We start from the raw sequence: 13,589 nt of genomic DNA, 5'->3' as shown, positions 1-13,589 counted from the left end.
CTTAAGTTCTGCATACAGGCGCACAAATCCTCGTCTGCGACCAAATCACTTTCCAGGAGATATCAGATTTTATTATTTCAGCCTCAAAATGTGTTCATAATGAAAGTAATGGACGATTTTCGGCATAATCACGAGCACAGACAATTTGACCACGGAGATTCCATTGTCGTCTCGAACGCCTTTGGGTTCTATAACCATGGAAGACAGCAGCCATGGTTTCAATGAAAGTAGGTCTGTCATGACCAAAGACAACCTTAAATTACTTGATTTAAGTACTGCTGACAACTTTTGTGAAAATCAAGGAAGGGAAAGTGAGTATGCGGCATCTTTGGCCGACGAATGTGAAGAAAACTTGGAACAGACAAGAAGTATGGTACGGGCTCGCACAAACCATGTTTGCAAGCAAACAGTAAACAATTCTATCAAGAAGAAACCTCAAAAGAAACGCCGTGTAACGGCCAATTTAGCTGCAACTAAGTACGATGTTGGTAAGTCAAAATTACAACTTATTTTGGGCTTGAGGTACTTGTACATGGCCATACTTCCATGAGGAAGATTGGTTACATTTGTTCTTCTTGTACGTGGAAGATTATCAAAGTTACAAGTGTAAGATATGTTTGTGCAGTTTTATCGTATCGTTACACATATATTTTGAGGTTTAAAGTACGACAAGTAAATAACTTAATTTTCGTGCTTCGTTTCGCTCTCGTTAATTGTTGGAACTAACAAAGGTAACGTTGATCTTTCGATGCAAAATAATGGTCATCATTGTTTCTTTGAATCTGTGGTTTAAAATTATCGACATGGTTTCAAAAGAACTTAATTACTTCTTTGTCCCTAGACTGTGATGCGTGCTCAAGAAGTACTTTCATCGCTTAAATTTATCAGACGCACATTTCTTCAACCAAGACCAGTACAAAATTTTTAACACTTAAAAATATTAAGCGTTATGTTGCCAATTATGCATGTTTACATTGTAGTCACGCGTCCACAGACTTAATGTTGATAATTAACACTTTTGGTGTATGCTGTTACCATCCACAATGGACCGTTGAAGAGTCGACTTATTTATTACTAAGGCAATAAAAACAAGCTTGCAGACACAAACTACATTGAAGGATCACAAACTTATCGGCTTCATTTGATTTAGATCTGTATGCACGTGCATTTAGAAAAATTCATTTTTTATTTGTTAAAATAAATGTATTATTTTCTTCACATGTTTGTGCACATGTACATGTATGTGTTAATGTAGTCTCTCTTAATTGAGCTTCCCTCCAACCCCAGGTCTTGAAAGCCCTTCTCGGTAAAGTTCCCTCTGGAGAGGGACAATATTACATCAGCAAAATCACCTAAAGAGCACTTTTCTGATCAGTGTAATCCCAACCAAAGTAATCACAATAGCCACTTATAACAAAAAAACATATCACATAGGACCACCAAGAACTGACAACACAACAAGAAGATGGTGACTAAAGCCCAACAACATGCAGTTGATTTATATCCTATTCACACCAGCAAAATATGTTAAGTTAAACAAGAGGTTTATAATTGAATAAAAACCAGATACAGAGAACTGAAAAACTTAATTTTCTATGGGATCCATCTAATCAACAACTTTTAATTTCAATACTCTAAATTTTAAGTGTAACTAACATCTGTTTAAGCAGCTTCTATAAAGAAAAGAATTTAAACTCTGTTATTTATATACCCTGTATTTAAGCATTATTGGAATGACATTTAATGGGATATTAGTTGGGACTGAATTAGTTTTTCTTCTGATTGGGGGAGAGGATGATGCTGATGTGCCGAAAAGGTAGTTGAGTGAAGTAAAAGCAAAGTGAGATCATAACTCATATGAGTATGGATTCAGCTTCTGATACTTTTCCAGGAATTACTGTATATCTGAAATTTGGAATTATCTCATAACAATGTTTTTTCATTACAAAAATTCTCCCTTGCAGTTAGAAAAGTTTGTCTTCAGTGTGGAATGTATATTGCAAGGGATGATGACTCAAACAGGTGAGTTAGCAGTGATAGAAAAAACTTTATACATGTAAATAATTTTGCTGACAAAGTAACTTGATGGAGGACATAATGTTACAAGTACAAATAAAATTTCAGTCACTGATTATTTTTTTTACACCCAGCATGCTAAATATTTTACCTGCAATTATGTGGAGTTGTGGTATTTCACCTTTTGTTGTCATTTTCCACAAGGGTAGGGCATCTTGACTGCAAACTGCCTATTTATGTAAACTTTATGGGAAAATTCAGTTGGTTTTGTCGTACCATATCCCCTAGCTACACAAGGAATAGATGCTGCCACCTGGTAGCTAAATAACACAATGCCATGTTTGTACATGTTCATTTCTTTTCAACCCTGTAGCTCTTAAATTAACCTCCTAGCTAGATCCTGACTACATCCTGTTCCTGTTCATTAAGGTTTCCAATTCTTACACTATTTTGCCATATACATTTTAAAGACAAACACTTCCTAATTTTATTTGCCTCTTTATCAGAGACTTGAAGGTTTATGAATAAATAACTACACATCTATCTTAAAAGCCATAGTTTTCAATCAATTTGATAAATATGATTTTTCTCTCTTCAACAATGACTTTCTCTACATGCAGTTTCCTCATTTGGAGTGATTCATCAGTGCCAGTTGAAAAAATTATAGAACTAAAATCTTTTTAGGTATGATAAATTTTTGTTACTAATTAATTTGTCTGAGTAGACCATATAAGATGTGATATTGTGGGAATCTAGACAAATCAGTGTACAGGATACCTTCATGCAAAGAAATAAACACTCACATAGCCTGTATCTTATACATATACATGTTCACAACTTTATTCAATACTTCTTTTATAATAATGAAGGATTTAATTCTTACTGTTTTGTCTCCACTCTAAAGAAAATCAACCATTTTCCAAGTATGGGTGAGATTTGTGGGAAGGATAACCTAGCTTGGAATATGGCAAAGTGAGTGTTTAATCAGTTTGTTTTGGTGTCAAATTTTCATGTAATACTTACATAATGTATAACAATATTAAATACATTTAAAACTTGTAGATTGAAATGGAAGTTAATTACTGGTGAATACACATGCTGTAATTATGATTTGCAATGTTTTAAATGTATTTTCTGTATCCCATGAGATCTCAATATTTATACATGTATTTTATCTCTCTTCCATTGAGAGCAAGTATAGATAGTTGGTTAGTGGTGTGGTATTATTTGTAGGAGAAGTTACTGGAAATTACAGCACATTATTCACTTTTTAATAATAAAATAAATAGCTTAGGCTATCAACATATGGTGGGGGAATTCTGCATAGTTTGCAGATAATTCTCTGACCTTAGGATAACGTAGGGAATGTCAAATGCTTTGTTAAATAGCAGACAGGAAAAATTAATTTTTATTTTCAAACATTGATTAAACCCCTCTTAAACAATTCTGAGCAATGGTATTCACATTTTTAAGTTTACAAGTATCATATTAAATAATTGCTTGTAGTAATGCAATAATTATTGTATTTTAACATCTTATCTTGAAATTTCAGAATGCAAATTAAGAGCTCATGCAGAGGAATACAGTTTTGTTCTACAAACTTGGGTTCTCCCTGCCAAATATCCTTTATCAACTAATATCTATGGTCAGTGAGATTTATGCAGTTTGATGTTTTGTATAATTTAATACATGTAGCTGTGATGACTGCACAATCAGCATTATACTGTACTTCACCTTGAGTTTAGAAGCAAGCATTGATAGAAACTTTGGAATCAATGCTCATGGTTCATCAGCTAACAGTAAACTGTATCTCCAGGAACTGTAGCCAGGGACTGCATTTGATTTAGTACTGTGGTATGTTAAATAAATATTGAAAATTATAATAATGCAATGCTCAACCTCGAATGATAGGAATTACATTGGTTTCATATGATGTAACTGTAATAGTTAGTGGTAATAATTGCATAGTTTGATCCAAATATACATTCTTTACAGATCACAACTGCTACAGTATGTGTACTTGTATGTAGGTTGATTACAAGATGGTATAATTAAAAAGATAATAATAATGATAATAATAATAATAATAATAATAACAACAATTGGTAAGAGGGATCAAAAGAAAAGCACCATGATTTTTTTTTTCGTCATATGACCACATCAGTGTAATTACATTAAAGTGAATTACTTTCCTTAGCTTACTGCCCATTCTCACTGTATCAGTAATGCTGCATTTCAAGGCTATATTGTAGAGAACTGAAAAAAAAGAAACAAACCCAAAACCTTCATTGTTAAACCAGCAAATGGAGCTATGGGAAATGGGTAAGTTTGACAAAAATTTAAAATCTTGAATTTCACCATCGATCATTTTCAATATATTCATTATTAATTAAAATTAATTTTTTTTGTTTTTTTCTTAAATTTCCAACACGCTGTGCTTGTAAAATATCTGAAAAGTACAGAGCTAGGTTGTTTAAAGCTAGTTAAGATATCACCCAGGGTTAGTGTGAAATCTGATTTGAGATCTGAAAGCTTTAAAAGAAAATTCAGTATTATAATAATTCTCTTTGCCTGAAATTTGATGATTGAATGCCCTGAAATAAATATGGGATATTTTAATATAATTGAATGAAGGAATAAAAAATACCATATTAAAATTTAACCCTGGCTAGTTTTAATGAGCCTTGAAACAACTGAGCCCTGTGCTATAATATTATTAACATATACAATCTTAATCCAATTTGTTATTGCACAGTTGTTGGTACTGTCCTGAAATATTTCAGTGAATCAGGGGTACTGGTGAAGCCTTCCATCACATGTACATGAATTTAAAGCTTCCTTCTGCTTTAATCTAAGTGAAAATTGAATTTTTTTTGACAACTTATAATTATGTACATGCATGCATACTAACTAGTTTCTTTTGGTACCTTCATGATGAATCTGATGACTAATACATGTAGTTCTGTCCTAATTTTAGGATATCTCTGGTGTGAAATGGAGATAGAATCCTATCTCACGAGCAGATTGTGGTCCAGGAATATCTTGACAAAGTAAGGACATTCACAAATATCACGTTTACTATTATGATAGTACAGTGAAACCTCTATTAAGTGGACACCCTCAGGATATTCCCAAGTGTCTGCTTAATAGAGGGTGTACCCTTGATAGGGGTTTGTAAAAATTGCGCAATGTTTGTTAATGATTAAAATTCAACGGTTGCTCTGTGATAAAGTTCCATGACGTTTAAAATTATTTTTAAGTCAAGTTCACTCAACTCTTGTTTTCTTAATTTGTTATCGCCTGAAATCATCTGAGTAAATATTTGGAGGAAAATTAATTTTTGGAATGAGAAAAGTTCAAATAATATAGCCATATCTACATTTTGGGAAGTATAAACCTTTGATTATTTCCGTTTTTTAGCTGCATATGTACGAACAGCCACCATTTTGCAGAAGGTCACCATTTGAGGTAAACCTTAAAAAATACATTTTTTTTGCTTCCTATGGCCCAATATGAAATAAACACAAATTCTACGGAAGTTCATGTTATTTTATCTTATTTGAGGGTGGGGGGCAGGGAGTTACAGGTGTAGATCAGATCGTTATAATATAGGAATGGAATACAATATAGGAATGGAACCCAGACCTTCAGATTTATGCTCCCATGCTTTACCACTGAGTTACAGAGAACTAGATGTTGATCCAGAGCATTCCTCACCTAAATTTGTGACAAGCATCCCACATACAGTATCCCACATACAGTATCTGTATTTATTTGCGGGTGGGGGGTGACACTGACTCAAACGAAAAGCACTCTGGTATTGGGTGTTTAACAAAACCAGGTAAATGGATACTGTACTTTGAAAATCTTACTGGTATAAATTATGATTTTTACCCTTTTTAGTACCCAGCGGATGCGTGACTCCTGGTGAGTATGTATTACAGATGTCAGTTATGGCCGCACCATGGCATACCAGTCAGGAGGACTGTGATAACAAACCAGATAGATGCTTTTGGTCGGATGGGTGGGATACACGAAGGCACAATATGATGACAGCCATATGCTATTACAGCAAAGGTAGGAAAATTATCATCTAAGAGCCATCTCTATGAAGGAGAGAAATTAGATGGGCTTGAAACCTTCATCTTTAAGACTTGGTAAAATTTACCCTCCTATATAAGTTGAATATCACGCAGTTATAACCATCATTATTAGTGAGGCTCCTTTTGAGCTGTTAGCATCGAAAGCCGAATGCCGCTGTGCTTTGCTTAAACACTGAAAGCTCATTTAAGAGCTCTGAAAGCAGTTTATATTCTAAACTTGAAAAGTTCTCACAACAAACGCGTGCATGTCAGGTTGACCACGCAGCAACTGCTTTGCTCATTGTGTCATTTTTATTTGCTAGATTCGGTGTGTTATCAGTACAGGGGAGCCAAGATAAAGTATCTGCGCGTGTCAGCTAAACAATGTGAAGCTGAAAACCACTGCTACGATTATAAGAACAACAAATTTTACGATGTACTTTAATGATAATATCAGCGCAGCACTGTGCAAATAAATTTAATGCGTTTTCCCCGAAGTGATTATTTCTCTTCTTATTCAGCATCCCACAATGCGAACATGTATCTTTTGAGATAACATGAACAGCAGTGTTCCCATTTTAGTGCTGACGCACAGCCAGCCCATTTTAGTACTGAAGCACAGCCAGCCCATTTTAGTGCTGATGCACTGCCACCCCATTTTCTCGCATGATTAATCATGGAGTAATTTATCTCACATTTTTGACACACAAATCAGTCAGTCCACTGATGAGAATGAAGAAAGTTGTAACCTATTGCCTTGACTTATCTTTTCCGCCAGAGCTATCAAAAATTTCATGAACGTGATTGGCTATCAGCAATACAATTGGAGCACAAATAGGACAGTGTACCCGTCATGCTTGTGACTGGACAGTTTGATAGGACAGTTAAAACGTCATGCCCATGTCACTGAACGATTCGCGTTAACTGCGCACTGTTACACAGACTTCTGGGTACAGTTTCTCGTGGTAAAAAGTCAACTGCTATGTTTCCATCTACGAAAATATTTGACGGATGAGTATTTTGCTTCTCGAATTTCTTCATAGTTTTGATTATTTGGCAACAACACGTTGTATCGTCCTATTCTATTGGGAATTACACTCGCGAGTATCAAATCTAAATCCCACTTTAAATCACACGTTTGATTTAAAACCGAATTGAACTCCGCACGGTCCAACTGACATAAATTCTCGCAACTAGCAGTAAAGAAAGAATGGTATCAGATAAAAGCAATTCCTAGGTCTTGGGAATATGGAGTATTTAAGGTTTGGGGCCACTTTAGGTGGGAAGACCTAGGATTTTCACTTTTGGTTACACTCAGGGTAGTCACAAACTACACGGGGGTAAAAATGAGCCTGTAGTACAATGCTGGGCTTGATTTCTGCTCTTTATTTTGATGCGATTTTCCGGACTACTTTAAGACCAAAGCGCGATTAATCTACGCTCTTAACAAAAACGCCCTTCAATCTAACCACAGCAGGACCGCAACCCAGTTGGCTTGTAAGCTCAGTTGGTAGAGCGTTGCACCGGTGTCGTCGTAGAGGTCATGGGTTCAAATCCCTTACGGGCTTGAATTGTTTTCAGGCCTTATTTACACTACTGGTTAAGTAGTATTCATAACTGTGAGGATCGCTTTCATATTCGTTTCTTCAACCACAGTTCACATATATATGTATGATTTTCATATATTTGCAGTCATTTATTCACCACTTGGAGAACCAACATAATGATCAGCTCCCAGTTGGCTTGATAACTTAGTTGGTAGAGCGTTCATTTAATCTATTGGTTAGTTACGTTTGTTTTGTCATTTGTCGCGGCATTGAAGGGCTTCACCGCGCGGAAACCGTGCACGAATGGAATTCCCTTAAAACGTTTGCCCTTTATGTGATAAACAAGTAATCGCAAGTGCCCTTGGGCAATTCAGGATTAATTTCACATTTCAAATTTTTCCCAGTATTGCCCTCGTCGCATCACGACCCGCACAATTTTGGGAAAACGTTGAAAATACAAGTAAAATTAATCCTAAATTGCCAGAGGGCCTACGCAATTACATATACCAATCACGACGTTACCGGAAAATCGAAAACGGGAAAAATTTAACTCTTAACCGTCTTTAGCCGCTTTTTGTTTACTTAGACCAGAATATTTGCACAATGGGGGGGGGGGGAGCTATAGGGTTTTGGTACAACTGGAAAAGTAGGTAACATCACAGTTCATTTTCGCCGAGTGCTGTTGCTGTTCACGAAAAATTTGACATAGCCCATCTATACTTAGGCTCATCCTACAAAACGTTCACAACAGTAAAAAAATCACTGAAACAGTATCAGTGGCGTAATAAAATTACAATGTTCAGAAACTTCGGTTTCATTTCTCTGCTCTCTTTGTGTAGGCATCCCGGTATTTCAGTTATATGAGCTCGTTTCTCACCTACATCATACACACTCCTTCCATTAAAAGGCGCGAAAGGCCGTGTTTCTAATTCATGTTTACCAACAGATGTTTTTCTGTCTTTTTTCGTCAGCTATAGATTAATGTATACTGCTGGTCCGAAAGAAAAATTTGCCAACCTGACACAGATTGTGCAAAGAGTAAAACTAGCATGAGCAAGTGCAAGTCTCAACACCAACTAAATTTGACCTCATTCATGTACGAGCAAATACATTTCACTAACAACACTGATAAGTATAAGGGGACAACAACCATGTTAATCGTTCGAATTCTTGCCTCCAGAACAAAAATTTTTTAGTAAACTTCTTACAGTCTCTACCGACAAATAAAAGGAATTTTAACACGGTTGTTTTTCTTCTATTGTGTCCTTATCATAATTTCTAGCTCTACGTCGTTCTATTCACGCACTCGATAGAAAGAGAAAAAATGGAGGGAATCGAGACTGGCTAAACGTCTAGCGAATTCTGTCCTCATCATACAAGGTTAAAGAATCGTTCACTGCCAAGCCCTTGCTTAAAATCGTTCGTCCACTGTCCTACTTCGCCCGCGTGATTGTTCATGGTGAGACTGGATGTGATCAATCATCTGCTTTTCGCCAAGCCATCACCCACACCGCTGGTCCAGTATCCCATCGTGTCAGCGTGATTGTTAAATGTACGACCACAGGCGGCCCAAGCTCACTTCTCGAGAAAAAGCCAACGATTAATTCATGAAAGCGTCACGCGATGTGCGACTCGGTGTTAAGTTACAAGAGGAACCGTTGCAAATTTTAACACGTTACAAGGAATAGTATGGGGAACGAGATATGGTCACTTTACAACTGTTATTCATGAATACCAGTGATGGTAAAGCAAGCTTAAACGGCAGAAATCGCCGGAAACTACAACAAACACACAGGATGTGAATAAGTTTGATTGATTTTAGGTGTAAAATGTTCATCTTTCGAAATATCTATCGTTGTAAAGCGACCATGTCTCGTTCCCCATACTATTCCTTATAACGTGTCAAATTTTCAACGGTTCCTCTCGTAACCTAACATCGAGTCACACAACGCGTGACGCTTTCATTAATTAATCGTTGGCTTTTTCTCGAGACATGAGCTTGGGCTGCCTGTGGCTAAACCATCACCCACACTGCTGGCCCAGATTCCTATGTCTTCAGCATGATTGTTAACTGTGAGACTAAATGTAGTTAATGATCTGCTCTTCGCCAAAACATCACCCATACTTATGGCCCAGTCTTCCCTCATAGTAGCGTGATTGTTAACCGTGAGACTGAATGTAGTCAATGATCTGCTGTTCGCCAAACCATCAGCCACACCGCTGGCCCAGTTTCCCAAGAATTCAGCGTGATTGTTAACTGTGAGACTGAAAGTAGTTAATGATCTGCTCTTCGCCAAACCATCACCCACACTGATGGCCCAGTATCCCATGTCTACAGCGTGATTGTTAACTGTGAGACTGAATGTAGTTAATGATCTGTTGTTCGCCAAACCATCACCCATACGGATGGCCCAGTCTTCCCTCAGAGCACCGTGATTGTTAACTGTGAGACTGAATGTAGTCAATGATTTGTTGTTCGCCAAACCGTCACCCACACTGCTGGCCCAGTCTCCCAAGAATCCAGCGTGATTGTTCTCAGTGAGACTGAATGTAGTGAATGATGTGCTCTTCGCCAAACCATCAGAATGAAGTATACCTTTAAGGCGCTTCGCAGATTGAGTGGCTGCGGAGGACGAACTTCGCTTAACCTTTTCATTTGAAGCTGGCCTGGACTTGTTTACCACGGAATCTGGTAAAAAAAAGTTAAACCACCGAGATTAAAATGGCAAGAGCAGCGAATGACTCCTTCAAAGATAACAGAGGGCTTGTTATATGCAGGCTTCATGCAGCTGTTCTTTAATAGCAAAAAGAAAGGGTGGAAAGTTTTGAAAAAGCGTTTAGGCTGGATTTCTAACCAATGGCGTTGTTGGACTTAGGATGAAATTTACCTTTAGGGCGCTTCACAGATTGAGTGGCTGCGGAGGACGAACGTCGTTTAACTTTTTCATTTGAAGCTTGCCTGGACTTGTTTACTGCGGCATCTGGTAAAAAAAAAAGGTTAAATCACCGAGATTAAAATGGAAAGAGCAGCGAATGACTCCTTTAAAGAGATCAGAAGGCTTGTTATACGCAGGCTTCATGCAGGTGTTCTTAAATAGCAAAAAAAAAAAGTTGAAAATTTTGAAAAAGCGCTGGATTTCCAGCCAATGGCGTTGTAAGACTTAAAATGAAATTTACCTTTAGGGCGCTTCACAGATTGAGTGGCAACGGAAGACGAACGTCGTTTAACCTTTTCATTTAAAGCTTGCCTGGACTTCTTTACTACGGCATCTGGTAAAAAAAGTTAAATCACTGAGATTAAAATGGAAAGAGCAGCGAATGACTTTTTCAAAGATAACAGAGGGCTTGTTGTATGCAGGCTTCAAGCAGCTGTTCTTTAATAGCGAATAAGAGGGTGGAAAGTTTTGAAAAAGCGCTGGATTTCCAGCCAATGGCGTTGTAGGACTTAAGATGAAATTTACCTTTAGGGCGCTTCACAGATTGAGTGGCAACGGAAGACGAACTTTGTTTAATCTTTTCATTTGAAGCTGGCCTGGACTTGTTTACTACGGTATCTGGTAAAAAAAGTTAAATCACTGAGTTTAAAATGGCAAGAGCAGCGAATGACTCCTTCAAAGATAACAGAGGGCTTGTTATATACAGGCTTCATGCAGCTGTTCTTTAATTGCAAATAAAAGGGTGGAAAGTTTTGAAAAAGCGTTTAGGCTGGATTTCTAACCAATGGCGTTGTTGGACTTAGGATGAAATTTACCTTTAGGGCGCTTCACAGATTGAGTGGCTGCGGAGGACGAACGTCGTTTAACCTTTTCATTTGAAGCTTGCCTGGACTTGTTTACTGCGGCATCTGGTAAAAAGAAAGGTTAAATCACCGAGATTAAAATGGAAAGAGCAGCGAATGACTCCTTTAAAGAGATCAGAAGGCTTGTTATATGCAGGCTTCATGCAGGTGTTCTTTAATAGCAAAAAAAAAAAGTTGAAAATTTTGAAAAAGCGTTTAGGCTGGATTTCTAACCAATGGCGTTGTAGGACTTAAAATGAAATTTACCTTTAGGGCGCTTCACAGATTGAGTGGCAACGGAAGACGAACTTTGTTTAACCTTTTCATCTGAAGCTTGCCTGGACTTGTTTACGACGGAATCTGGTAAAAAAAAGTTAAATCACTGAGTTTAAAATGGCAAGAGCAGCGAATGACTCCTTCAAAGATAACAGAGGACTTGTTATATGCAGGCTTCATGCAGCTGTTCTTTAATAGCAAATAAAAGGGTGGAAAGTTTTGAAAAAGCGTTTAGGCTGGATTTCTAACCAATGGCGTTGTTGGACTTAGGATGAAATTTACCTTTAGGGCGCTTCACAGATTGAGTGGCTGCGGAGGACGAACTTTTTTTAACCTTTTCATTTGAAGCTTGCCTGGACTTGTTTACTACGGAATCTGGTAAAAAAAGTTAAATCACTGAGATTAAAATGGAAAGAGCAGCGAATGATTCCTTCAAAGATAACTGAGGGCTTGTTATATGCAGGCTTCAAGCAGCTGTTCTTTAAAAGCAAAAAAAAAAGGTTAAAATTTTGAAAAAGCGCTGGATTTCCAGCCAATGGCTTTGTAGGACTTAAAATGAAATTTACCTTTAGGGCGCTTCACAGATTGAGTGGCAACGGAAGACGAACGTCGTTTAACCTTTTCATTTAAAGCTTGCCTGGACTTCTTTACTACGGCATCTGGTAAAAAAAGTTAAATCACTGAGATTAAAATGGAAAGAGCAGCGAATGACTTTTTCAAAGATAACAAAGGGCTTGTTGTATGCAGGCTTCAAGCAGCTGTTCTTTAATAGCAAATAAGAGGGTGGAAAGTTTTGAAAAAGCGCTGGATTTCCAGCCAATGGCGTTGTAGGACTTAAGATGAAATTTACCTTTAGGGCGTTTCACAGACTGAGTGGCAACAGAGGATGAACTTTTAACCTTTTCATTTGAAGCTCACCTGGACTTGTTTACTTTGGCATCTGGTAAAAAAAGTTTAACCACACTTAAAACTCGAAAGTTAAAAAACATAGTTAATTACCATTACCAACAGTATTAACAATTGAGTAACATTGTTTTCTACTTGTTTTCTGAGGAGGTTGGTTCATCTATCTCTAAATGTTACTCAATGACAAATTATTTCACTCCAAAAACACTTTTCTGATTACCTACAATATGTTATTGAATTATGAAATGAATGGAATACCACTATAGAATTTCCACACTTATTTCCACTCATATACCAGCTCTCTCGAATAAATTATACATGTGCAGAAATTAAGCAGTCTCTCATTGAATGGACTTTCCTCACAGGTTAAAAAAAAAAACATTTGTTGTTATCTTCCACAGAATATACCATATCCAATGTATATAGTCTTTTAATAATAATAATAATAAAGCCAGGTGAAGAAGTTTAATGTCCACTTTGATATAGAGTGATTTGGAAGAAAGCTATAAACTCCATCAAACACAGCACATCCCATTAGGAAGAATAGCTCTAATCAACACTGACAGTTGGTCAACTGTTTGCAAAAAATATACTAAAATGTTTCCAAGAATTTCACAATTTATTGCTATTTTTTTTAAAATAAGCTCAACTCACAAAAAAATCGACTGTCAAGAATTCAAAACTGTCATGCTAATAACAGTGATATGTTTTCAAAAGCTTAGTGTCCAAGTACAGATATTCCTCATTTGCATATTTGTAACCTACCAATTTATTCACACGTGTATAAGCCACACTCGTGTATAAGCCGCACCCCAAATTTTGGCCATATTTTCTTGAAAAAAATAATTTAAGGTTTTCTGGAAAGGGAAAAAGGCCTGGCGAGTGCTGCATACTGCCAAGATATATTTGTTTATATCACAAAATTCATCACGATAAATAATCTAACATAGCATGTTATTGGTCGAATAAACATTGCAAATGCAA

At 36.8% G+C, this 13,589-nt stretch overlaps 2 protein-coding genes across 3 annotated transcripts; one reads left to right on the top strand and one right to left on the bottom strand.

Moving 5' to 3' along the window:
- Window positions 1-6,586, top strand: LOC131796350 (tubulin polyglutamylase TTLL7). 2 transcript variants are annotated; one of them, XM_066159805.1, is made up of 9 exons: window positions 1-488; window positions 1,965-2,022; window positions 2,637-2,700; window positions 2,921-2,988; window positions 3,569-4,338; window positions 4,994-5,066; window positions 5,437-5,484; window positions 5,920-6,093; window positions 6,422-6,586. In XM_066159805.1, the coding sequence occupies exons 1-3, from the start codon at window positions 197-199 to the stop codon at window positions 2,698-2,700; spliced, it is 414 nt and encodes a 137-aa protein (XP_066015902.1). In that variant the 5' UTR covers window positions 1-196; the 3' UTR covers window positions 2,921-2,988; window positions 3,569-4,338; window positions 4,994-5,066; window positions 5,437-5,484; window positions 5,920-6,093; window positions 6,422-6,586. The 2 variants fall into 2 exon arrangements, with proteins under 2 accessions (XP_066015902.1, XP_066015903.1); XM_066159806.1 differs by lacking the exon at window positions 2,637-2,700.
- Window positions 6,587-7,496: 910 nt separating this feature from the next.
- LOC136277219 (uncharacterized) lies at window positions 7,497-12,765 on the bottom strand. The gene is made up of 9 exons (XM_066158922.1): window positions 12,699-12,765; window positions 12,266-12,358; window positions 11,982-12,074; window positions 11,691-11,783; window positions 11,397-11,489; window positions 11,107-11,199; window positions 10,823-10,915; window positions 10,534-10,626; window positions 7,497-10,334 (listed from the first exon to the last, which is right to left on the bottom strand). The coding sequence occupies exons 1-9, from the start codon at window positions 12,763-12,765 to the stop codon at window positions 9,610-9,612; spliced, it is 1,443 nt and encodes a 480-aa protein (XP_066015019.1). The 3' UTR covers window positions 7,497-9,609.
- Between the last annotated feature and the right edge of the window lie 824 nt (window positions 12,766-13,589).

Source organism: Pocillopora verrucosa, chromosome 12 (assembly GCF_036669915.1).
Source record: "Pocillopora verrucosa isolate sample1 chromosome 12, ASM3666991v2, whole genome shotgun sequence".
Taxonomy (NCBI): domain Eukaryota; kingdom Metazoa; phylum Cnidaria; class Anthozoa; order Scleractinia; family Pocilloporidae; genus Pocillopora; species Pocillopora verrucosa.
Note: the sequence above shows the minus strand (reverse complement) of the source record. Positions and strands in the feature narration are given on the sequence as shown.